General features: G+C 35.1%; 2 protein-coding genes across 3 annotated transcripts in view; one reads left to right on the top strand and one right to left on the bottom strand.

Annotated features, from left to right (window-relative positions):
- gpc6 (glypican 6) overlaps positions 1-9,662 on the top strand; it is a 126,213-nt gene extending 116,551 nt beyond the window's left edge. For both annotated transcript variants that reach the window (XM_015386419.1, XM_015386420.1), the window contains 3 exons: positions 4,418-4,554; positions 5,889-6,064; positions 7,681-9,662. In XM_015386419.1, coding sequence (XP_015241905.1) covers positions 4,418-4,554; positions 5,889-6,064; positions 7,681-7,886 — 519 coding nt within the window. In that variant the 3' untranslated portion in view covers positions 7,887-9,662. The remainder of the gene's footprint in view (positions 1-4,417; positions 4,555-5,888; positions 6,065-7,680) is intronic.
- A 1,944-nt stretch (positions 9,663-11,606) lies between these two features.
- dct (dopachrome tautomerase) lies at positions 11,607-19,285 on the bottom strand. Its single transcript, XM_015386418.1, has 8 exons — positions 18,787-19,285; positions 18,403-18,702; positions 17,924-18,024; positions 17,665-17,831; positions 16,018-16,197; positions 15,782-15,917; positions 15,496-15,697; positions 11,607-13,479 (listed from the first exon to the last, which is right to left on the bottom strand). Exons 1-8 carry the CDS (start codon positions 19,103-19,105, stop codon positions 13,307-13,309), a joined length of 1,578 nt encoding a protein of 525 aa, XP_015241904.1. The 5' UTR covers positions 19,106-19,285; the 3' UTR covers positions 11,607-13,306.
- Positions 19,286-25,466: the final 6,181 nt, after the last annotated feature.

The following is a 25,466-nucleotide window of genomic DNA, read 5'->3' as shown; positions in this document are numbered from 1 at the left end:
CTGCTGCAAGAAAGTTGGAGGTTAGATTTCCAGCCTGGGTACTTTCTGGATGGAGTTTGCATATTCTTCCTGAGCATGCTTGGGTTCTCTCTGGGTCCTCCGGCTTCCTCCCACAGTCTAAAAACATGACTGTTAGGTTAACTGGCTTCTCTAAATTAGGTGTGAGTGTGTGCATAAATGGATGTTTGTCCTGTTTGTCTCTGTGTTGACCCGCAATAGACTGGCTACCTGTCCAGGTTGTTACCCACCTCTAGCCCATTGACAGCTGGAGATAGGCACCAGCACCCTTTGCGACCCCACCAGGATTAAGAGTGACAGAAAATGGCTGGAGGGATGCCTTTTTTAAAATTATTTCTCGGTATATGTCCCCAATAACGATATGTTTAGAAATGGAGAAAAGGATAATTATAGTAAAATAACAACTACACTTATTGAGTTCACCATGTGACTGTGTTATATCAGTACTGCTTGAATACAATTAGAATAGCATAACTGCCTGTTCCAAAGGTGTATGTCTATGAATATTATAAAAAGAAAATCATGAAATAATCTCTAGGAACATTTAGTTTATCTAGAGCAACGGCTCCTCATAACAAACTGCAGAAAGCAGAGGGAACTGAATCAGACACAATCCACTTGGTAAAACGGGCTAATGTAGAATTAGTAAGGAGAAAACATGGATACAGCAGATTGAATTTAAAACTGTTTTAGATTTCTTCTATTTTTTATTCTTTTTGCCACACTTCTATGTTTCAAATCATTAAACAAATCAAAATGTGACATTATGATTTTATTTAAGAGAGCAAAAGCTTTTACAAATCATTGGTTCTGTGAAATAAAATCATTTTCCCTCTAAACCCGACAAATGGCTGTGGAAACTTTTACTACAGCAGCTGCCATTTGGGTTTCAGGCAGCGATCAACAAGTCTTTGACAGGAATTTTTTTCCCACTCTAATTGTTCTAACTATATATACTCTATATTGTTCTATAGGATCCATCCACCTCATCTCAAACAGAGACTTTGACTAGGCCACCTCTAAAACTTGGTTATTTCTGTTTTGTATTGGCATGTTTTTTTAGCAATTAAGGGGAACATGTTGTGTTTTGGATCATTGTCTTGCTACAGAAAAAAAAATATTATAAAATTCTAATTCTATATACCTGTACAATTTTCTAAATAGGAGAAAAATTACAAAAGAAAAAAACATTTCCTAAGAAGAGCTGTATCTGAAAATGTGCCCATCTTCAGATACAGGCAGTGATTCGGAAGTGAACTCTCTTTCCGCTGCCTTGTCAATCGTTATTATAGAGCAAAGCCATCTTTAGTATCAGCTCTCATAATAACAGTCATTTGGTAGGATAACAATGAAAACAAATACAGAGTAATATCCTGGTCTGAAGGGAGAGGGGGAGGTGTTGTCTTCTGTGATCCTTGTTGTGATTTTAATGAGGATGTCAGAGCTGTCAGTGCTGTAATAGCAGATCGTAATACGTTTCTCCCTCACATGCAAAGACAAATTATGCTGTCGTGTTTCTAAGAACGTGTTAGATGCATTTAACCAAATGTGTTTCCCTCCGCATACAACAATTTGATGCAATTGATCTAAGGTTACCTGGAGTCTCATGTCATTAGCAAAGAGATTGTTGCTTTGATATGTTTTTTATTAGTTTTATTTCCACTCTTCCAGTCTTGTTGCTTTCAGATCCTCATTTCATAGCCACACACTGCCATCTAGTGTTTTATTTGGTGCATCGCATCATTGAGGGAACTAGCAGTGACAGAAGAGGCAGACTTTTTCCAGAGGCAAATTTATTTCATTCCTCTGAATGCAACAAATATTTGCAGCATTCTAAATCAGTTATTTTTGTATTAATCTCAATGGTTTCCTTTTAAATGTTAAATGTAAATGTTAAATGTAAATTTTAAATGTTCAATTTTAAACAGCTGTTTTTTGTTGAGCTAGTTGAAAAATTGCAGTTTACTCATTGTGCCTAATGAATCTAAAATTAAACTAATATTTGTTATGTTAGTTCTTCACATAAATGATATATTTCCTGTATCCATAAATAATTTGAAAAAGTTAAGGGTTTATTTCCTGCAACTGTGCCTAACATATGTGCTAATCAAATATTTGCATTGCTAAAATGGGAGTCACTCCATATTAAAGTCACACTTTTCACCCACCTCGACAAATGCCAAAGTAAAGCTCTGAATCTCTGTTATTTGTGAAACTAAACTTAATGTGTGAGGTTTAGTCAAACATTGCCAGTCAAAACTCTTGCATTGAGTGCAGCCCTGACCCCTCTGGGCAGTATCAGAGCCGCTGAAGTGCTTTGGCATCAGTGTGACAGGATTAACACATCAAAAGCAGAGTCAGGGCCTACAGCGGCGTCACACAGGCAGTGAAGCACCTTTCATGTTCTGCTCAGGTTCACCACAATTTCACGTAAGCCAACAGCAAGTCAGACGGAAAAAGATAATGGGGCCAACCTGCTGCTATCACGCTTTCCTTCAGCTGCACTGAAATATGTCAAATTCTATGTGTTTGATGAAAGATTTGAGTTCAACAGGCTTAAGTCAGGGAACGATATCTGACTTTGTCACATGGCTGGGATGCAAAGGGACCATTTAGGTCTGACATTCGAGCTGAAATTATTGCTTCAAGCCTGCATGGTCTTACTTTTTATCATGCAAATATTCAGTTAACAGGAGAAAAAGTTAAACTCAAGGAGTCTAAGAGGTTTGATGTCTTGGAATTAAATCTAGACATTTGACTGGGAAGCTAAGACATTTAGGCTTTTGATATGAAAAAAGAATGTGAATGAATGAATAAAAAAAAAATTATGAATTGGTAAATATAAAAAATAAATAAACAGGCATAACATTTGAAGCAGATAAATTATGTCAGTTAAACTCTATAAACTGAGATAAGAAAATCATGAAAAACAATAGGATTACCGTATATGTAATATGCATCTCCTGCTTGTTCAAGGTTGGATTTGAAAAAGAAAATGTTTTACGGTTCCTCTCCAACTTTATTCATCATGCATACTTTTATAATGTGTACATTCCTTTACAACAAACTCTATACAATGCATGTCACTGAAATGCAACTTAAATGAAAAAAAAAGAAATACAAAGTGACATTTATTATTATTTTGTATGTATTATGCACTATATACTTATTTGTTTAGATCTTAGGGTTTTGTAGTAAATGTGATCACTCTAAAATTTTTATAATTCTGGCAGATAAAATTTTAAACTGATTGTTTATTGTATATTTCTTCTGATTATAAGTACAGTAATATTAGCATTTTAAAGTCAAGCCACATTCCTGTGTTGAAACTGATAGATAATCTGCGGAATGAAAATTGTTTTGTATCATATTCTGCCAGTGTTAAAAATGATTAATAAATGTAAATAAAGAGGATTATAGACTTTAGACTTAAAACAGATTGTATTTGTCATTTTGTTTACACAAGTGTAAAACAAAAAGAAATTTCGTTTGGAAACAGCTCACTTTATAATTTCATCTTTTAAAAGTGCAGCCTTGAGAAATAGTAAAAATGACTGTAAATTAACAGTTTTAACAAGTTTTTATTTTTTATATATATATATATATATATATATATATATATATATATATAATGATAAAAAATAATAAATATAATAATAAAATACAATATAGTATTGCAGAGTTTACTCAGTCATTTTCCTCATTTGTATGTGTTTTTTTATGTTTCTGAAATATTTAGTGAAATAAATTGTTTTGTTTTTCTGGCATTAAATGTACAGCATTACTTGCTCTGTCCATAATTTAAGCAGTTTTCAGTTTGAATAGAACTTTTCAATTTTACCTTGTTTATAAATAAATAAAATTTGGTTGTTAAAGTTGTCCGACTTTATTTTATGTTTTTATGGTGCTGTGTGTATAATGAATGTATTGTATTTTGTATCAGTTTCCCATATCGCTACACAGTCATTTTAGTATGATGACTAGTATTCAGGGAAATATTCAATGATCCTTTTTTTAGAGTGCCCTGTTTTGTTTTTGTTTTTTGTTTTTGTTTTTTTTGGGGTTTTTTTTGTTGTTGTTGTTTTCTTCTCTTTTTATACATCTTCAGGCTCCATGCAAATTTCATGGCCTTAGGTCACACTTCACAATTTGTTTTCATAAACACTTTCTTGATTTATTTATAATTACTTGTACCCAGGTAGTTGGTTGCTTTTTATAAACCAAGTGATGATTTACTTGTTTTTTTTGTTGTTGTTGTTGTTTTTGAGAATTTGTTTATATTAGACAAATATTTAAGTATAATTGAAATATAATTGAAATATTTTAAGTAAAATAACAAGCACATTTCTGTTTTGTCAAAACTTTTTAGACTTGTCTAAAAGCATTTGTTTTTTATTAGGTTGTGGACATAAAAGAGAAACTGAAGTTGTCCAAGAAGTTCTGGTCAAGCCTGCCTGAGGCAATATGTGTGGATGACAGAGTGACTGCAGGAAACGCCAGTGAGGAGAATTGCTGGAATGGACACACCAAGGGCAGGTAAGGGGAATGCTGCCCAGGAGCTTAATGCAGGCTAACACAAAAGGTTACTTAAAAGTCCAAAGTCCGTTCAGCCTGCCTGGCGTTAAGTAGTCTGATCTTAGAATTAAGGGGGAAGCCGTTTCACTTCAGGGAGCTTGGCATATTTTCATCAAGAGGTGTTTAATTAAAATCAGGATGTATTAGTATATTACTGTATTCTTCTTTTATTATATTAGATATCAGTTGGAATATTTATGTTATCCATTCTTAGAGAACCATTTTCTATTTGTTCTGTAGGTTTAACCAGCTTAGTGTTAACTCCTAATCTTCTCTCTTTATGTAGAAAAAAAAACTACTGCCCTCTCTGATGCAAAAGTATGTATAGAGAGTTTCTTTTATATTTTGGCATGTTAAAAATAAACACTTTATTGTACAGTATTTCCATCACATTAATGGAAAAGATCAACATGAACCATTTTATAGTAGTAATGAACATAAAAAAATGTTTAAAACATGTGAGCTCTTTGATCAACTTCTTACGCCTAAAACATTTGGTCATTGTTTGTTAAATAGCTCATTGTTTGCTCTGTCTCTTCTAACTGACCTGGACCAGCTTCTATTTCCCTGAAGAAAAGGATTCGCACCACCATGTTTTACTGTGGGGATGACATGTACAGCTCTCTGCTGCATGTAGCTTTAGTATTTATAGGGGATTTTTTTATTTTTTTTTTGGTTTGTTTGTTTGAATGAAGCATTTTCTGCATCACTGCAAACTGTGCTTCTTGTGATTTTTTAACAGCATTTTAAATTTCTGCAACGTGAAGAGATTGGAGAACTATGTATACCTTTTAAAAAGGCACTGTTTACTAATCCAGCCTGAATGAGTCAGGGAACAAACAAAACCGTTACCTTTTCAAATTCAGGGACATTTCAGAGGTACTTAGCTTGAGTGATCGGAGTTTATGAGAAAACAAATGCTGTTGTGTCAGATGATTAGTAGAATTCCATCACATGGCGACCCGGTGCCTATTTATTCAGCAGGAGAGCAGGCAGCTGACACAGTTCTCCCTTGAGAAATACCTCACAAGTATGTCAGTTCATTAACTGACATTATGGGGTCAAACTCCTATTTTTTATATATGCTGTAACCCTTGAGCGCCATTTCCCAAACAGCTGTATGAAAATTAGATGCATATTTCAATTTTGGGTTAAAAAAAAGCACTTGTTTCATGCTTCCCTAAAGCCTCTGATGATAATTCTTTCTGATTGATGTCTTTGCATAACAACTGCCTTTTTGAAACTAATGCGGTAGAATCTTTTTTTCTTTTTTAAATTGCGTTTTTTCAATAAAGGTATTTCCCTGAAGTCCAAAAGGATGGCCTTACTAACCAGCTAAATAATCCTGAGGTGGGTGTCGACATCACACGTCCTGACACCTTCATCCGTCAACAGATCATGGCTCTGAGGGTGATGACCAACAAACTAAGGAATGCATACAATGGCAATGACATCTACTTTCAAGACACAAGTAAGTTCTTAACCCGATTTGTTGTGTAGACAAATGAGTCTGAATGTTTTTTTTTCTGCTTTGCTTCAGGCAGCTGTCACACTGTTTTTCTTTTGTTTGTTTTTTTTTTTTTTTTGCTTGTTGGAACATTTAAAACATATCTTACACGGCTGCACTGTGTTTTTCCAGTAGAAACGCATAGCATCCATGTTTAAACATACCCATGATAAGGTAGTGCACCCATACAATTCTTTTCTTATCAATAAAAGCTGGGTTTTTTAAGGTTTTGATGGCAGTAAGAATAATTTACTGTTATGTTTTTTAGCAAATGTACTGGATTTATCATATACTAAACTCTGTTTTTTATAATCAAAGCATTTTACATTATAGCCATGTTAACTCATTTTAACATCCATATGCAGATAAGGAGCCAGCTTAGAGTTAAATCTATTGCCGTGTGACAGCAAGAAGCTGTAGTCAAACTCACAACCTTCCAGTTGTACCTTTTAATAAACCGCAGGCACAAACGTGTTTTTCTCATCATATCACCAAAGTAAAAATATAGAGTAGAAACAAATAGCTAAATAAATTTTAAGAGGCAATTGCTCCATTCCTGTTGTTCCTTTTTGAAAATTATCTAGATAGATTAAACCTTACTTCCAACCTTAATTATATGCTTCCAGGAAAAAAATATATTATATATAAAAATATTCTGACTCACAACTTAAACACGACTCTTTCTTTGAACAGCTCCCCTTGCCATTTTCTTATTAGAGAAACGTGTAATCATGCATGTTCTGCCCACTTCTAGCAAAATTACATTGCTTTACTAATTTACTGAAAAAAATGCCAAGCTTCCATTTCCTTTTAATCACAATTGTTTTTTAATAGCTTTAACAATAGTAAGTAAAGTACAGCTATTGTTACACATAAGAACCACATGATTTCAACCATTAAATAAATCACAATAAGACGCTATAAATCTATAGGCAATATATCAGGCTTTCCTATATAAAATTGAGTTCAGGTACTTTAATGAAGCATCAAACCATCTAATAGGAACAGAAGTTTTATTGATTAAAAAGATTAAGTTCTAAGAGTTGTGCTGCCAGTTAGGTGGGACTATAACCTGCTGGATGACAGGGTTTGGGTGATAAAGGAAAGGAAAGACTGAGACCTGTCCATAAAATGCCTAATGGAACAAACTTGCAAACACTAAATGGAAAAACGACCACTGCAGCTGATTGTCATTAGTATAAAGATTGTGTCAACCAATTTTAATTTTGACTGGTAATGTATCCCGGTGGAATTTTTTAAACTAAAAACACAAAACCTAAAGGTTATGTCAGAAAGTTGCAACAGAAATCATGCAAAACAAAAACTGTTTACCAGAAAAAATATGTTAGACTACTTTATAGGTTAGAAATTCTTATTTACTTAAACTAAAGTACTTCAGTTTATGAGCTATGATAATTACACATTATCTAGAAGAAACAGTTATTGACCATTTTTCACATTAATTCATATAAATCAAAATCTTAAACAAGTTTAAATGTCAAGTTTGAATTCTCTATCTCTGAGAATAAATGATGCATTGATGTGCCCTTTTGGGTTTTTGCTCTGCTCCTGTAATTCAGGCGATGAAGGCAGCGGCTCAGGCAGTGGAAGCGGATGCACAGAGGGCTGCACTACAGACATGTACAGTGCTGCTACCGAAACCCCAGTGGTGAGAGCTGACCGAAGCGGGCCTGTGGAGGACTCTGCTGTGCACCTTGCACCTCCCATAGCCCTGCCAACCATGCTGGCTGTCTTAGCACTAGCTCTGCACCAACAATGGAGATAATGCTGGAGCAACAAGCTAGTTATGGACTGAAGAGTTTTCCTTTTCCTCTCCTCTCCGGCAGTTTTTGTATTCAGGCACATTGGAGCTACAGTCAAGCAAAGAGCAGGCTACCCACTTTGATGGTGCAGGATTCTGCTCTGAGAAAGAGAGTAGCCATTCACATCATGATTTTCCACTTTTCCAAAGATCATGCAGTGGCATCCTTAGACTTATATCTTTTGGCATCATTTCAGTTTTTAAAACTGATGTGGATCCAACAAACTTTGCTTCAAAGATTTTTTTTATAAATCTTTACATTTCTCTCACATGTCACAAGTATAAACATAGGGTTCCATTTAGAAAGAAAACTATAGTGTGCACTTTGATTTTTTTTATTGCAAATTTTTTTTTGTCTTAAGAAAATGTAAAAAAGAGATGTGGTCTAAATATGCACCTTAAAAAGGTACAATAAGCTGATAAATGTTTGATAATATATTTTAAAGAAATGACCGTCTAAGTGCAAATGGATTCAGGAACCATGTCCACTTTGGTTTAAATTTGATTATGTATAACACTATATCAATTATTGATTTGTAAAGGAACAAAAAAAAATCTTTATCTTTGTCACAACTTAAATGTTTTTATTTTTGTTTTGTTTTTTTAGAGAAATACACATATTGTTTTATGCAAAATCTGAAGAGACTTTTCATGTGGCCTTTTGCTAAAACTTCCAGGATTAGGATTAACATTTAATGTTTTAACTCCATAATTTTAGGTTCTTATGTTAGCTTTAATAGTGTACAGCGTGTAATAACTCATTAAAAGGGGTGTTTTTTTTTTTTATTATGGAGCGCTGTTACCATTTTTTTCAAGAGTCCAGAGAGAGCTAAATGCTAATTGTTTTTAAAATTATTGATTGATCAATCTATAATTGGGTTGACAGTGAGTAATTACTGGTCTTTCATTGCCAGCATAAGAGATTTCTCTCCATTCGTTTAAGTGGGATTCTGGTGAGAGGTTATGGCCAATAACTTTCAGTAGATATCTATCATATCATAGGGTTATTGAAACAAGAATAAAAGGTTTAAACTAAACTCACACTTGACTGAGATTGTTATTACATAGAGGTCTATGGCTATGTATTATGAAGACTTCTCTTGCCTGTAGCACATAAGGGACTTTCTAGATAACACAAACAGTGAAAATTACAGATTAAGTTTATCCATACAACCCAGTGTTATGTTAGTTCATCCTTCACTGGAAATAGTTCTAATGTGAGTTCACACAGGTTAACTCGAAATGTATCCATATTAATAGCTTGTTTTCCTAATAGTTTGATCTACAGTCACACTTAATACATACATTTGTTCACAATCATGTTTAATCAAACACAGTTATAATATAGTATAGAAAATTATACAGTAGCAGCCATTCAGAATGGCCCTTCCCATTCAAACTCCAGCCGAATGTCAGCCAACTTCCAGCCCTTGCAGTGACCCCCTCCTTCTCCTGGGCATGCTTTTTTTTTTTTTGTCCACCCTTTCACTGAAATACATGACCAAAAATCATGACAGGAGGAATATTTTAGCACAAAGATTGATGTTTAAAAAGGGAATCTTAGGGAAGCATCCAAGGGCCAATCAAGGAAAGTGGGGATATTTTGAATGGCTACTACTGTATATAACAAATATAAATGATCATGTCATTTAACAGTCTTAGCTGCTTGGCATTTGCTTGATCAATATGTTTGTAACTCAAACTCTTACTTTACCTTTACCGAGCTTACAATGAACGTGTTACAATAAAAAAAAAAAAAAATATATATATATATATTTTTTTTTTTTTCTTTTTCCTGATTATGTTTACCTGGTAGAATTTACAGAATGTATTCAGGTCCAGCTTCAGTACTTGCCTTTTTTCTATCTAGAAACCTTAACCTGGACTCTCTCCCAGCCAGCAGCAGGATTAGAGGCATTGCCAACAGAAATTGGGGTAGAGAACTCAGCATAATCTACCCCTTTAAATCAGTAAAGATCTGGACCTTCAGCTTTTACTGTTAGATTTAAAGTGAGCCGGTGCACATTATGCATAATAAGGCCAGTATATAGTAGTATAATATGGTATATAGTATACAACAGCCAAAAGCAAGCCAGTGCACAGATGCAAGTACAGCAGTCGTCGGGTTCTCAACTACAAAGCAAAATACTGTAACTCTTTCAAGATAAAACAGCTTGTGTTTGATCTAAGAGTCCTAATTGATGTCACAAGGAAATAAGCTTAAGCTCCTGATGTAAGAAATTCCTTTGTTCTCTTCAAAGTGGTTTGGAAAAATTAATGCCACTCATGTACGCACACATTTGAATATAGCTATGCCCAAGTAACAATGAATAAAAAAAAAACTTAGCAGTTAAAACCATTATTAATTGTTTTTATTGTTTATTTTACCATCAGACCGTTAGCATGTCAAAAGATGTAGTAATGAAGTGCAATTTCAGTACACCATGGACCAATGCAGTCTTTATTGTAAATAATTTCTACAGTTGCCAATAAATATAACATCAGGCTCTTTAATACTTATTAGAAGGCACTTTAGTTTTATATATATATATATATATATATATATATATATATATATATATATATATATATATATATATGAACAGTCAATAACTTACCTGCTGCAGATAGTTCCATTAGTCCTCATTTTGATAAAAATAGATTATATATAACCCCAATAGGTTAGTAAAAATACAACTGAACATATATATATATATATATAAGTATGTTCAGTTGTATTTTTACTAACCTATTTGGTCAAATGTAATCTATTTTTATCAAAATGAGGACTAATGGAACTATCTGCAGCAGGTAAGTTATTGACTGTTCATAATCTCTCAACAGAAACCCATTTCAGACATCTGAACAACCCTTTTAACACTAGTGGTTGGCAAGAAATTCAGATTAGGAGATTTCTAGTTGCCATCATAAATTAAAATACGCAATTTAAATATTCTCTCAAGAATAAATTATCAATTTAAGTCAAAGTGGGTTTTTCTACAGTTGGTGTTGCTTTAAAAGAGCAAATCTGTTCTCCTGTTCTGCTGTAAAATCTATATCATTTCAAAGCAAACGAGTCTATCCTGTTCTCTGCTGCTTCCTCAGAATACTTTACACAATAGTAACCAAATATTTAAATAACATATCAAACATGTTTCATATTTACTGGAACTTTTGCCTTTTTTTTTTTAAAGAAAAGTGCTTACTGTGTAACTGTTTTAGTATTTTGAATGGGCACTGTTGCAAAAGAAAAGTCAAAAAACCACCTTCAAACAGATTTACAGATTTGAAAAGAACATAGAAACACATATTACCATATTTGTAGGATGTGTGGGAGTTATTAAGAGAGGCAAGCGGCCAACAGCACACATTGGTGACAGGGAATGTTAAGAAAGACTCCCTGAATTTATCTGGAAAGCTTGAATGGTTATGTCTGCAGCACAGACAGGCTTGAAGCCGACCACAGTCACCTGTGAAATGAGAATCTGTGGGGACCCGACAGGCCTGAATGCTTCAGTGAAGCTCCTCAGTAGAGCGTACTTACACAGAATGTGAGAGGCCTTGGCACCGCTGAGGGGCGCGGACAAAACATGTCTGGATGTAGGATCCCTGTTCCCTGAGAGCCTGTCAGGTTCATAACCAGAGGGCCAACTGAGCGTAGACATCCACAGAATTAGCCTATGTTTTCCCCTTCACAAATATTAAAGAAAATCTATCTGGCTTTTCAATATTGTTTTGAGCTACTTCTTTAAATCCACAGTGCAGGAACACCAACAGAGAGAATATATTCAGTGCTTATTAATGAACATGATTCTTTATTCTGAATGTTGATCTCACAAGATGCCCTTTTTGTGTTTTATTTTTTTTTTAATCATTGAATTTGTAACATTTCTGCAATAAAAGTTAAAACAACAGCTCATCCAGTGTGGAATTACATCAATCCTATAAATCACAGTTATATTTATTCTTCATTTAGAGGTAAAGAGTTAGTTGAGCAAAGATGCCATAATGTATATTAACCCTGAGGTCAAGATGATTGCATTTCTGTCTTAATACATTTGAGAATTAATTCTGATTTGGTTTTTTTTACAGAATACTGAGTTTTATAACTTTTTTTTAAAGATATTTTTTAAAAAGAAATTTGACATTTTACTTTTTTACAGTGCCTCCCAAAACTTTGCATACCACCTAAGCTTTTCAATATGTTGCCACAAACTTTTGTTTACGTTTTAGAATTAGCAACTTGCAGAATGTAGAACTGGGGAGTGGAATAAAACTGATACATAAAGATCTATATAAAAATAATTATATACATATAATGATCTGAAAAGTTGCATTGATTTGCACTCAAATCCATTCAGTCTGATGCCTATTATTGAAATCAAGTGTAGAAACTCCAATCATGAGTCGGGTATGAAGATATATATTCAGCATGCATCTTAATAAATAAGCCTACACAGCAGTTTTGTAAAGGTTTCTTTTACAGAACTTTACAAAGAAAAAAGATCTGCATCAGGAAGAAGAAGGAAGAACTTATCGTTTATCGAACAATATCCTAAGTTTTCAACATTTTATCAAGCATTTTCAGTTATATAAAAATCTATTGATTGGGATAACTACAAGCCTACCAAGGTATAGCTGACGAAAGTGTTTCCTAAACAGTAGATAACAGCCCCTTGGTAACTCCAATCTAGCTGTAGGGATCAACAGCTCAACTCTAAGAATCTGCTAATGGAACAACTGCTTTACAGATTGGATTAAAAATGGTCAAATCATACTTTAGCTTGTTGTGTTAGATGGTCAAATGATATTACTTAAAATCAGTCGTGGACTTGAGAACTGACTTTAATGGAAATTGTTCTGTAATATATCTGCAAACAGCCTAGCATCATCCCAATAAATCAATAGAACATTGTATCATAATCAAGCTGGTGATTTACACCCCTGCTAAATAAATAGGGGGGAAAGTCTATAAAAAGCCTGAAAAAATTGTCATTTTTTTCAGAAGAACAACATTGAAAACATAGCCACAGCTACCATGGAATATATATTAAAGCACATTTGGGTTAGAAAGTACCATTCTTCAATTAGATCCATATATAATTTTCTGTCTCTTTCAATAAATGAATTGTGTTGGTTTGAACTGGTTTTTGTTAGATTGTGTTTTAAAATATGAAATTTAACAATATTTAAGGGCATATGAAAACCTTTGCAAGGCACTGTACACAAGATAAATGTTCTTTAATGGTTAAACTTAAAAACTAAAGGTAAGGTTTTTCATTCGATTGTAGGACTGGGAATTTTCTAACATCATACACTGACAGCTCCATTGCTCTGAGGTACGTTTGAGCGCTGGGATTTCATTTTGGAACCACAGGTAAAAGCTAGGCCTCCTCTGTGTACTTTCTGTTTGTGAAATCTGCTCTTATCAGCGGTTCAAAGCCTCTGTTTTTACGCTGACGCAGGTAGAGCACAAAGATAAGGAGGAGCACCAGTAGACCAACAAAGACACCTCCCAACGTGGAGCCAAGTACAAATACAGCTCCCTCATCTGCATCTGTAGAAAAGAGAAACACACAGAAAAACTAAAAGTTTACATGTCCAGCAGGATTAGTATGTGATCAATAATCCTAATGTAACATTTAAGGACATTATCAATGATATTGACTTCATCTTTGATAAATTTGATTACTTTGCTCAGTTGCGATAATCAGTGCTGATAAGGTAATAACAATATTTAGTCCCTGAACCTGGTCAAAAATCATTCCCTGCGTGATATATTAAAGTTATAGTGGAGGATGTTATCTTTCAAAGTGGATCATCAAAATAAGTGGTGCTCCTAATTGTCAATCATTCTGGTGATATGTTTATGTAAGGGCATCCTACATGCTTCTCACATTTTACACTTACCCATGGTAAGTCCGACATAGTGGAAAAATTGCAAGCTCTTTTGAACAGAGCGTGCATGAGGAGAAATGGGCTTGTGCATGCTCTTGCACGAATAAGTGTTTCCTATCGGTAAATGGTAAATGGCATGTACTTATATAGCGCCTTTATTCAAGTCAGGAGACTTGACCAAAGCGCTTTACACTACATTTATTCACCCATTCACACACACACTGATGGTGGCAAGCTACAATGTAGCCACAGCTGCCCTGGGGCTCACTGACAGAAGCAGGGCTGCCATACACTGGCGCCACTGGGCCCTCTGACCACCATCAGTAGACAAATCAGTGTCTTGCCCAAGAACACAACAACACTGAAAGTCGGAGTCAGGACTTGAACAGTCAACCCTTTGATTTCAGGGCAAACTCCTACATCCAACGTCACTGTCGGCCCCAGTAGTCGGTAGTGGGTACAGGGTTGTGCATGTGCATTTTTTTATTTTGAAAAGATGGCAGGTCTTTTCAAAATTTATGAAAATCCCCCACTATACATTTAATTAGTAAAGCCTAAAATTTTCAAATGAAATGTATTTTGAATAAAATAATCATTTAAATAGTTTTTAGGCGTTATCAGATAGACTGTAAAGCTGATTGGCTACAGTAAATGCCGCACGTTGGCTCATCTGTTAACAAACCACCTTATCTATAACACTTAAAGCCCCACAAACAGGGCTATCTCATTTTTTTTTTTAGTTTTTACAGCACTAGTGGCTGTTTTTTTCAACAGTAGGCTGACAGGAAAGGGGTTATGAGAGAGAGGGAGTGACATGCGGGAAAGGACCACAGGCCGGAATCGAACCCCAGTCGCCAGCATTGAGGACCAACCACTGTACCACCTGCACGCCCAGGGCTATCAATTGTAATAAATAAAAAGGATAAGATCATATATGCTATTAGCACATATAATGAATTAATATTTAAATATTTCTATAAACTGTTAATGAATTATTCAAGCATCAATAAACTGTTAATTTCCTTAAAAGGTGTGTTAAATTGCAAAAAATAAAATTGTGCCTTCAATGAGTCGGCATGTTGCAGGTGATCTAATAAAATAAAATGAAAAAGAATATGTACGTAACTGGACAGTTTAGGAGTGGCTTTAAAGAAAGATGATGATCTAAGCCAAGGACTTGGAGCTAAGAATGAAAATAAATATTCTCGAAATGTTAATTTGATGATAATAAATACCTTTTATAGTGCACTTCAACAATGGCCTATGTCAAAGTGCTACAAAATAAAGTTAAACAACTAAAAAGATAAAATTAACAAATGTTATGGTTACTTATTAATGATAAAATGTCATCAAATTCTGGAGTTGTCTGTTGATTGACAGCACCACATATCGACTCCCCTGACAGAGATGGAGCCATATTCAGTTTTATAGCAGTTTTATGCTCTAAACAGCTGGATTTATCTCCACCAAATTCTCTCAACACCTGCTTGACCCAATATGCCTTATAAATTAAATAGATTAATGAAATTGTAATAAAACACAACTGAGCTTAATGCAGGACCCATTAAAGAACACAGAGGAAGAAAAAATCTCTTGCCACAATAAGTGAACATTCAGGTACAAAGAAAAATGGCCCTCTAATCATGTTTAACTTGTTTGCTGAGTATTTACTCACCATCGAGGGAAATAGCATATGAATATCCCAGCTGATCAGATGTGACATAGATCTCTTCATTGGTGACTGGAGGGAAAAAAGGAACCATGTTGTAGTCCCTGTTGTGACCGATGGGGGCCATTTCATCTGGGTAGGTGGCGTTGGATGGAATAAACCTGCGCATCCATTCATCGAAAATTGCATCGGTAAAAGAATGAAGAACCTTTAAAATGAAAACAGAAACAGAATTGTTATTTGGCCTGAATCCTAATTTATTTTGATTAATGCTATGCAATTGAATTTTTACCAGAAAGATGGGATCATTGGCTGCAGAGTGGGACAAAGCACTGGTTCCATTGAGCAAAGCATGAACAAGGTTGTGAAGGTTGTCAACAGAGTCATCCAGTTCTCCATCTGGCTTTTCATACCCTTCAAGTGCATTTCTGTTCAATTTAAGCAAATTAATCAATTACTGTTTTTTACATTATTGCAGTGAGTTTCTAGCCTTCAAACACATTTATGAAACAAGGTGTTTGTTTTTACCTGAAGCTAAAGGAGGAGTTGGTAAAATATGGAGGGCTATCAAAGTCTCTAATTCCCAAACAGCTCCTTACATCAGTCATGGTAGGAAAAGACATGTTTGTTCTTCCTACCAACCCCCTTTGAATAAATCCCTCACTTGTGCCATTACAAAGAGTCACCAGGCGGTTGTAATCGTCCAAACTAGAAGAAGAAAATAAAGAGTTAACATTTTTCATAACAAAATGGACAAACTTGTAATACTTTAGTTGTATTTTTTAAGACCTGTTTTTTGAGACCTGCATTTGATTGAACAAGCACTTATGCAGCCTGATCTTTTTCTGTATTTTGTCATGTTAGAACATATTTAATTTTATTTAGTGTTAATGTGGTCATCCAAATCTTTTTTTAACATGAATAAATAAGATATAATAAAACGATGACTGAAAAACAGAGAAATCCTTGAAATTATTTTAAAGGCTTTAAACTCTTAAGATTAGAGCTGCTTGGCCCTAAATGTGCTCACAGAACCATAATAAAGCGGCTTAGAGCAAAGCATAATTATTTATATAAATGGTTCAGATAAAGTCCACACTTAAAATCAGATGTTTACTGATTCATTCCCTTGGTTTCACTGATTCTGAGGTCTTTTACAAAGAAGTATGCCCAAAGATATTTAGCCTTGGGACCCAAACATTTGGAGAGACACAGCCTTAAAGAATTACAGCTGAAATTGCAACAAAGGGTGAATCTAAGGGATCTATAAATACTTATATGATAAAGTTCAGATTCATTGGTAATACATTTTAAAATTTATTTTTACATTACATTGCTCTTTATTTATTGTGTTATATAAATTCTGACTTCTGCTGGTAAAGATTCTCAGTCATCCAGCTCAAAGTCATTCCAGAAAAGTAAAAGAAAACAATCCACTGGTATGTGTTTCCAAGTTTGAAGACGTTTTGCCTCCCATCCAGGAGGCTTTTTCAATTCAAAATGTAAGAGATAGCGTTGAGTTTGAGGCTTTATAGACTACAATTCAGCAATAAAGTTGATTCCTTCCCACTATCATCACAACCCCCATCCCCATACAGTTGAACAGAACATCTTGCTTGTTCAGTCAGGCCAACAATTCCCCCTAACGACCCAATTTCAGAGACATAGACAGGTATCAGGTATTGCAGGCTAACAAAGAACCCAAACGACTGCCCATTCCTAAGGGGCGTACCCGTTTGTCCGGTTCAGTTTGCATGTTTTCGAATCCAAAACAAGGCTTTGTTTTTGGTCAACTCTATAAAGCCTTGAACTCAACAAAATTTCTGACATTTTAAAGTGAAAAAGCTTTCTGGATGGTAGAGAAATGTCTTCAAACTTGGAAACAACGTCCAGTGGATTGTTTTTTAACTTTTTTGGAAAATCTGACTTAACAAAGCTGTACCACTGGATTCCAGAGCACTAAATACCTATGTTTTTGTTGGGCTAATGTCTAAAATCTGGAAAACGTGATACAATTGCCATGCTGTGGCTTAAACATTAATGTCATAGCTTAGCCAGTTCTCCTCTCCCTGGAAGTTGTCTTGCACTAAAGCATTCATCTCTAAATGATATAGCTCGGGGGTGTTCATCTTCCAATAAAACGCACAGTATTTTCCCATCCCTTGTTTTGCTGACCTGTTGCACACTATCCCCCATCTGGAGAATCTGGACTGGTTACTGATGAGGAAAGGGTTCTCTGGGTTCCTGCCTCCAAGCAGAGAGTCTGTACACACATCACACTCACTCTGTCCTGTGGCAAAGTTCCAGTACGGAATCGCAAAGTTCTCGTTACCTGTGAGTCTCTGCCGTAAGAGACAATAATAAAATCCTTAATATTATTATTATTTTTTTACATAAAAATTAAGTTGTATTTCTACAGATAGACATATATTACCTGAAGTTCTCTTTCTAAGCTCAAAAGATGGTACCTGTGCCAGGTAATAAATGCTGGACCTTTATGTGAGAAATCTATGGCTTTGAATGGGCGACCAGGACCTGCAGGAAAATTAGTATATTATATATATTTTCAAAACTAACATTAGAACAAGCATGGTATCCAATAATTTATAATATGGCTCTACACAAAATACTAAAAATCAGTTCAGTTGATACAAATATAGTTAATACTAAATGTTTAAGAACACTTGTAAAGGATTAGCCCTGACTCTAGATTTCAGCAGGGGGCTTTCCTACAGATGTATGAATTATTATTATTCTATAATTAGTACCTTAGCTTAAACATAAACTTAAAGATAATGCATCATCTAGCCCCATCATATGCAGTTATGTCTGTTTCTAAACACCATAAACTGTAATTTGATCACCTTATTCAATAGGATTTTGATTGTTAAAGATATCAAAATTTTTATTTACCTAAAAGAGTGTCTCTGACTGAGTAGTAATGTTGCCAGACAAAGAAATCGTAGATGGAAATGTTGGCAAACTGTGGCTCAGTCCCGTTTGGTCCCAGCAAGCCCAGCCAGTGCTGTGTGGCAATCATGTAATCTGGGTGGATGGTGTTCTTAGCCAGATCCAGGACATCTAAGAACTCCTGGAGCTCCTCACTGGTTAGGGAGTGGATGTTCTTCCGAAGCACAGGTGTTTTTCTCTGGTCACAGTTCTGACCTGTCCAACCAAACTTACACTGACCGCAGTTATAACCAGCAAAGTTACCTGAAGCACAAAAAGCCAATTTTAAAATATTTGCAATTTAAGGTGTTTGTGATGGTTTACACATACATTATTTCATTCACTCACCATTACATCTGCAAGTCTGATTGAAGAACTTGGTGGGCCATCTCTCTCTGTCATCAACATTTCTGAGTCTGTAGGGTCCCCCCCAGGGTTTGGAGTCGACTCGCACAGCACTGCAGTTTCCTCTCCCTGACAGAGAGCCGCAGACGTTGGCAGGATCTGAACCCAGAGAAGGGCAGCACTGCTTAGACCTGATACTCTCCACTGTACAGCAAGCTCTAGGAAATTGCCCCTCTGCAGGGTAAACAAAGAGAAGCAAAGATACAATGCAGAGAAGCAGCACGGTCCTCATGTTCAACCTGTTTCTTTCTTCCAATGACATGTTAAAAAAAATCAATTTGCAGATCAAGTGGTCGATGTGAGGTAGTCAATTTGTTTCCCCCCCAAGGAGTGTGGAATCTCACTCAACCACGGTCTGCTGCTGTGTATCTTCAAATTAGATTCAGTGATAAAGTTAAAATCTCTGGAAAAAGCAGTTAAAGCCAAAGCACGGCGTGTTGCAACTGGTTACACGCAGATTAAGACGCCTCTAATGTGCATTCTTGCTTTTGTAGGGATGAAGAGGATTAAGACATTGGTCTTGTGATGGTCACCTGACAAGCCTGGCTGTGAGTTGCAGCAAGATCTGGAAAAAATACCAGGAATCTGTCTGAAGGAGCTATTATGTTGTACAACCACTTAATTGCAGCAGATGATAATGTGATGTTTAGTTGTTCCTTGTGGTCGAGTCACACGCCTTCCCCAAAAATGAAAAAAAAAAAAAGAATTAAAATTAGCTTTAAGCTTAGTGTCCCATCAGAATCATTCACAGGGGTAACTAGCTGATTTTTCAGTCTAATTTACTTAAGAAAAATCTACTTTTACTCCACCTTTTTTATACTTTTATTTAGGTCACATTATAATGTTAAATAACTAAGTACATTTTTTGATTCTGCCCATCATGAGTAACATCACTGAATGGATGAATGAATTAACATGCTAAAGTGAAAGTTATTTTTTCTACACAAGCTTGAAGCCGCTGTGGCAGTTGGAGGTCAGACAAGTGTACAGTATATACTATATAGTTGAGTAACCTTTTTACAACTTCTTGAATGGCAACATTTACTTACTTACTGCTATGCAGTATTGGGTACTTTATCTATACCTGCTCATAAAATGGGAGTTTTCTAGACCTGATGTAGAATTTTGTTTTTAAGAATTATCATTAAGGATATATCATACCATACCCTTTTATCTATATAGCTCTTTAAAAAAAACAAAGGTCATCAAAGTGCTGCACATACAATTGAAAGCAACAGTAAAATTCAAATAGACAGAGAAATACAAACAAGCTAAAATAAAGATTAAGAATTAAAAGTAGTGTTAAAGTAGCTCAAATGAAAAGTAATTAAAACAGAAGATAAAAAATTAAGTTGAATAAAAAAAAAGGTCTCAGGATATACAAAATGCCTCAGCAAAGTGGGGTGTTTTAAGAAGATACGGAAATTCTGAAATAGAGGATGCCTGCCTGACAACCAAGGGCAGATTATTCCATAACTGGAGCTGCTACAGCAAAGGCACGATCTCCTCATTGTTTCCACTTGGATATAGGAACAACAAGGAGCTTCTGGTCTGCAGAATTTAGGGATCGGATAGGGTACGCAAATGCAGCATCTTAATTGCAAACCATTAAGAGATTTAAACAAGAGAAATTTAAAACAAGTTTTAATATGGGGATAATGTGCTCAAACCTTTTAGATCCAGTTACAAGTCGTGCATCAGCATTTTGCACAGCCTGCAGGCGCCTGATAGATGCATCACTAACTCCAAGATAAAGTGAGTTACAGTAATTCAGCCTAAGAGTTACAATACAAATGCATGGATCACTGTTTCTAAATGCTGCCTCGCTATAAATGGTTTTACTTTAGCTAGCTGCCTCAATGAAAAAAAATCATTTGACAACCATCCTGATCTGGCTTTCAAGTTTAAGATCAGTTTTAAGATCAGATTTGTGATAACAGGCTAAACATATTGTGCCACAGAACCAATATCTATGTTTTGCTCATTTAAATTCAAAAAGTTTGAGGCCATCCAGGACTTTATATCATTGAGATATACCGGTATGAACAATGAAAAAAGGAGAAGCCCTTGGCTTTTTTAAGAGGGAGTTAAACCTTGGAGGCATCTGCATAACAGTGGAAGGTTTAAATTAGAGATTTAACAACATAGTGATCTATTTTTTTCCAGACATATACAGTTAAACCAATTAAATTGGCTCCATAAAGGTAGGAAAAAACAAGCTCAAGCCAATACATAAAAAATAATGTTGAGATGAAGGCTCTTCGCTGGAAGTCAGCCTCTGAGCACATGACCACCTATATGATTGAAGGTCAGATGCCCAGTTCAGGGTTAGGAAGGCAGGTTTAACAAGAGGCCCTTCAGAAAATTTCAACTATTTTCCCTGTCTTACAGCTCCAAGCGAAACTATTCTGCCCCCTTTTAAATTGTTTGTGCATTTACCAGATGTATGTATTTTGGGGATTCAATGGTATAGGTGAACACAAAATGTTAAATATGCAAGGTGACAAGGGGGTAATATGATCAAAGTTTTGCAACACCATTTTATTGATAAAGTTTGAAATGCATTTTTTTTAACCCCCACTCTAGTCAATACTTAGACACTGTATTAAAAGCCACATGAAGTCCTATTTATTTAAAAGGAAAAAAGACCAATTAATCTGCCCATTTTAAGCACAACACAATTGCCACAGTATTTGAAATCATACCTTTCAATACTGGGCTGCATTCATTTTTTTTACCTTTTCATCTAAAAGACCAAATACATGAAACATTATTTGTTTTTGGGTAACATTGTTTCGCCAAATTATCTGCATCTTTCTGGTGAAATACATAACTGGAAGAGACTTTTTAAAATTTCCCTACTGATTAATCATTCTTAGCTGTATTTTTGAAACTAACATGTGCAAAGTTGAAGAAAGAAAGATATATAAGAACTACATAGTTGTGTATTGATCTTTTTGTCTAGAATTATCAGAGAAAGGGCCATCATTGTACTCATCATGTTGCAATTGTTGCATTTTCCTTAGAAGTCAACTGATGTTACAACAGATTCAAGTGAAATATATTTCATTTACACGTAAAATGTGTTTCCAAGAACTCTGTTTCCACTAGAGCTTTGATGCTCAGTGTCATGGGGCATTAAATTAGAGGGCTTGTCAGGGGATTCACAATAGCACCATTAAGAGTAGAATATTGAGTCTTCTTACACAACACCAAAAAGGCTAAAACAAAGTCAGATAATTAAGAGAAAAAAGAAGGGTCGACAACAGTGATGCAGAACCATAGTAAATATCTCACAGGGATCCAGTAAAGTTTGACATATATCTAGAAATTAAATTTTTTTCTAATCCATCTATTTATTTATTTATTTCATGATCCTTGATTTAGATTAATTTGTAGTTATTTTCTATGTGTGTTATATTTTTAGCTTAACTATTCAGTGCATAAACTTTAGTTTAAACAGCAAGTTTATCATACTTTTTTCTGTATACATAATTTGCTATTTGAAGTGCCTTTTAAAGGGTCATCATCAGATAAAATAATTTTATAAAATTGCTTTTAACAAATTCTTTCAAGAGACAGCTATGTGTTCATATAACTGATTTAGATGGTGTTTTAGGTTGTGTTAAATAAATTAAATTCCATGCAGTTGAAAGTTTACATACCCTTTCTTTAAGACAGAAAACAATCAGCCGCCAGTTAAAAAACTGCAACTGAAAAATGTGATACTAAATTAAAGTAAAAGAAATAGAAATTTTACTAAATAAAAGTGTATAGTGTATTTTAATAATTACATTTTTCAGTTTTGTGTTATTTGAATTAATGGTGTGAATTTATAATTTTTTTAATAGGAGGTTATGTAAACTTTCAAGCACAACTGCATGTTGTTAGATGTAACTTTTGGTTTAGTTGTTTTTGTTAAACAAAAATTGGATGTATATGGAAATCAAGGTAACTCTCTGTCAGCAATATATATAAATTATAGATAAAAGAATAATAGGTAAAACCACATGTATGAACTTTAAGACGTTTAGGGATAATACACAAAGAAGCCAAGCTGAAGGGAAAAATTTTAAATCCTAAATTGGCTAAAATTATTAGATAACCCAGAAATGTCAGAATTAGAACTGGCCCATTTTAATTTCTTTTCTTATTAATTTTACATTCATTACCCAAGATAACCAACTCATTAGTGAGCCTGTGGATCACATTATTCCCTTCATCTAAACCAATTCAAATACTATATTTTAAAGCACTTAAAATATTTCACCAACTTCCAACAAGTCTTTTCTTGTTTCTTACCTAAATACTGTCAGGTTGTATGGCAGTTTGAAGAGGACCCAAATGCAGAGGCGGAAGCTGAGGTGGTTTCTTGAAGACTTAAAATCCAAAAGTATCCAAAAGGTGGCAACAGAAGCAAAAATCCTAAATAATGAAATACAGAAAACCAAATAATTCAGTTGCTCAGACACACTGCCCCTGCTGTTTAAAATGTGCAGCAGGACCTTTTGCTGCGCCTTGATGCGCTTCAACCATTGATTTTGCATGTAAACTAGCTGCTTCTGCTGCCTCTAGCGCGCGGTCTGAACGTAGAACTGAACTGAAGAGAAGGAGTATATATGTCAAACAGAATAAAGACTGGTGTTATCAACTGATTTGGAGCAGGTGTGGACAGAAAAATCTAAAAGGGAGCTATGGGAAAGAGATGGACACAAGAGGGCAGCAGAGGGTTAAAAAAGAAATACATAGGAACTCAAATACAACAAGAAAACAACTCAAAATAAAAATGAAATCAATAAACTAGCAAACACAGAAAAACATGAATCAAAGTGTAACCACTGCAACTTGGAATGCATATGTTGTCCAAACTTAGATTAAACTTAGAAAATTACAAGTGTATCAAGAACCAAATATTTTTGCTAGAGGACATAGCATTATTGTCATTGTCATGAAAGGTAGAGAGGACGATCTTTTATTTCTGGGTGGATCATCTAAATAAGCGGTCCATCATTCTGGTGATAACATGTAATGCCATCTTACGTGCTCATCCCCAGTTAGCAATCTTTTTCTGCATATGAACACTTTCAGGCGTATGTCTGTGGTGAGCTACAGTTTCAGCCAGTCATTCAACAGGGTTCATACAGGAGTGAGTAACTCTAATTTAATGCTTTTTAATGCTCTTTAAATGCTCTTAGAAATAATTTTAATGCCATCAATATGTACCCGTCAACAGACTGCAGTCCTGAATTCCTCATTTTCCACATACTTTTGTTGAAATTAGCATTTTCCCATTCTCTAGCTTTTTCTCTGCCGGGAAGAAGTTTTTTTTAAAGAAAGCATTTTAAATGCCACAATAATCACATTTAATGAAATAAAATGCCAAATAAGGCCTTAATTAAAAAAATTATTATTTAATGACTTTTAATGATTTTTAATGACCCGCGGAAACCCCGATGAAGGTCACCTTTCTCACCGCGGTTCTTTGAAAATGGCTGAGGGTCGTAAGAGAAAAAGTGTCTACGAAGTGTATGAGAAGAAGAGAAAGGCCTCAGAAGAGTCAGATATATCCCGGAATACTTTGCGTGGAGAGCTCTAACCGCAAAGCATTATGGGATATGATGTCACAGCAACCCGCTGTCACTACAAATATGGCACAGGCACTGCGCACTTCCAGGTCCCTGAGTGAAGCTCTAGTATCAGCTCACGCAGTCCACTGGATCTCCCCATGAAGCTCAGCATACCGTCTCGCTAACCAGCAGTCTACAGACTGACCAACTTCATCTATCTCCACTCCACTATAAAGTCCACTATATAGTCCCCGCTCTCTATAGTGATAGAGTGATTTAGGGAGGACATTCGGGCACAGTAAGCTTTTATGAGCTATGAGAACAGCAACTTTTAAACAGAGCGTGCACGAGGAGAAATGGGCTCATGCATGCTCTCGTACACGTTAAATAGAAGTTCCCTCTCGGGAGCGGGTACAGGGTTGTATGTTGGCTTTTTTTTTTAAGTGGAGGGAGTGGGTCTTTTTCAAAAATTCGTGAAAATCCTCTTCAATACTTTTACATTTTGCAGAGTTTAGTTTATGCGAGAACATAAGGATGTCTGTGGAAATATGAAGCCATAATAAAGATCAAAACACCTTGGAAGCAAAATTAAAAACACTTTGGAGGAAAGAGAGTTAAAATAGAAATAAACATTACAGGGCACGTCAGGAGGAAAAGTCAATCACTTATAGCAGCTGAAAAGCAACCCTGAAGAGAATTATGGACACATTCAGTTGTGTTAACCCTCTTCCTAAGTTATGCATCCAAGATCGTCGACTTACAGCATCGTGTGGTCTGTCGGGGTCCGAGTGCCGAAGCACTTGTTTCATTCATTACAATAAAATCTTTCTAATTGCTTCTTTTCTTTGTGTATCTACAGGTTGAAACGCTCCTCTCCTGTTGGGTCTCTTCCCAGTTTCTGCCCCTGACTATCACTGAAAGATATTTGTAATTATTACTGCCATTAACTTCATGTTCACTCTAACTTCAACTTTCCGAGTAAGTAAATAATTTATTATAATCAATATAATATTATTACGGAATATTCTTCTAAAATTATTTATATGAAAGATGTTT

This window comes from Cyprinodon variegatus, unplaced genomic scaffold (genome assembly GCF_000732505.1).
Source record: "Cyprinodon variegatus isolate N-32 unplaced genomic scaffold, C_variegatus-1.0 Scaffold368, whole genome shotgun sequence".
Taxonomy (NCBI): Eukaryota; Metazoa; Chordata; class Actinopteri; order Cyprinodontiformes; family Cyprinodontidae; genus Cyprinodon; species Cyprinodon variegatus.
This window is presented reverse-complemented; position numbering and strand designations above follow the sequence as displayed.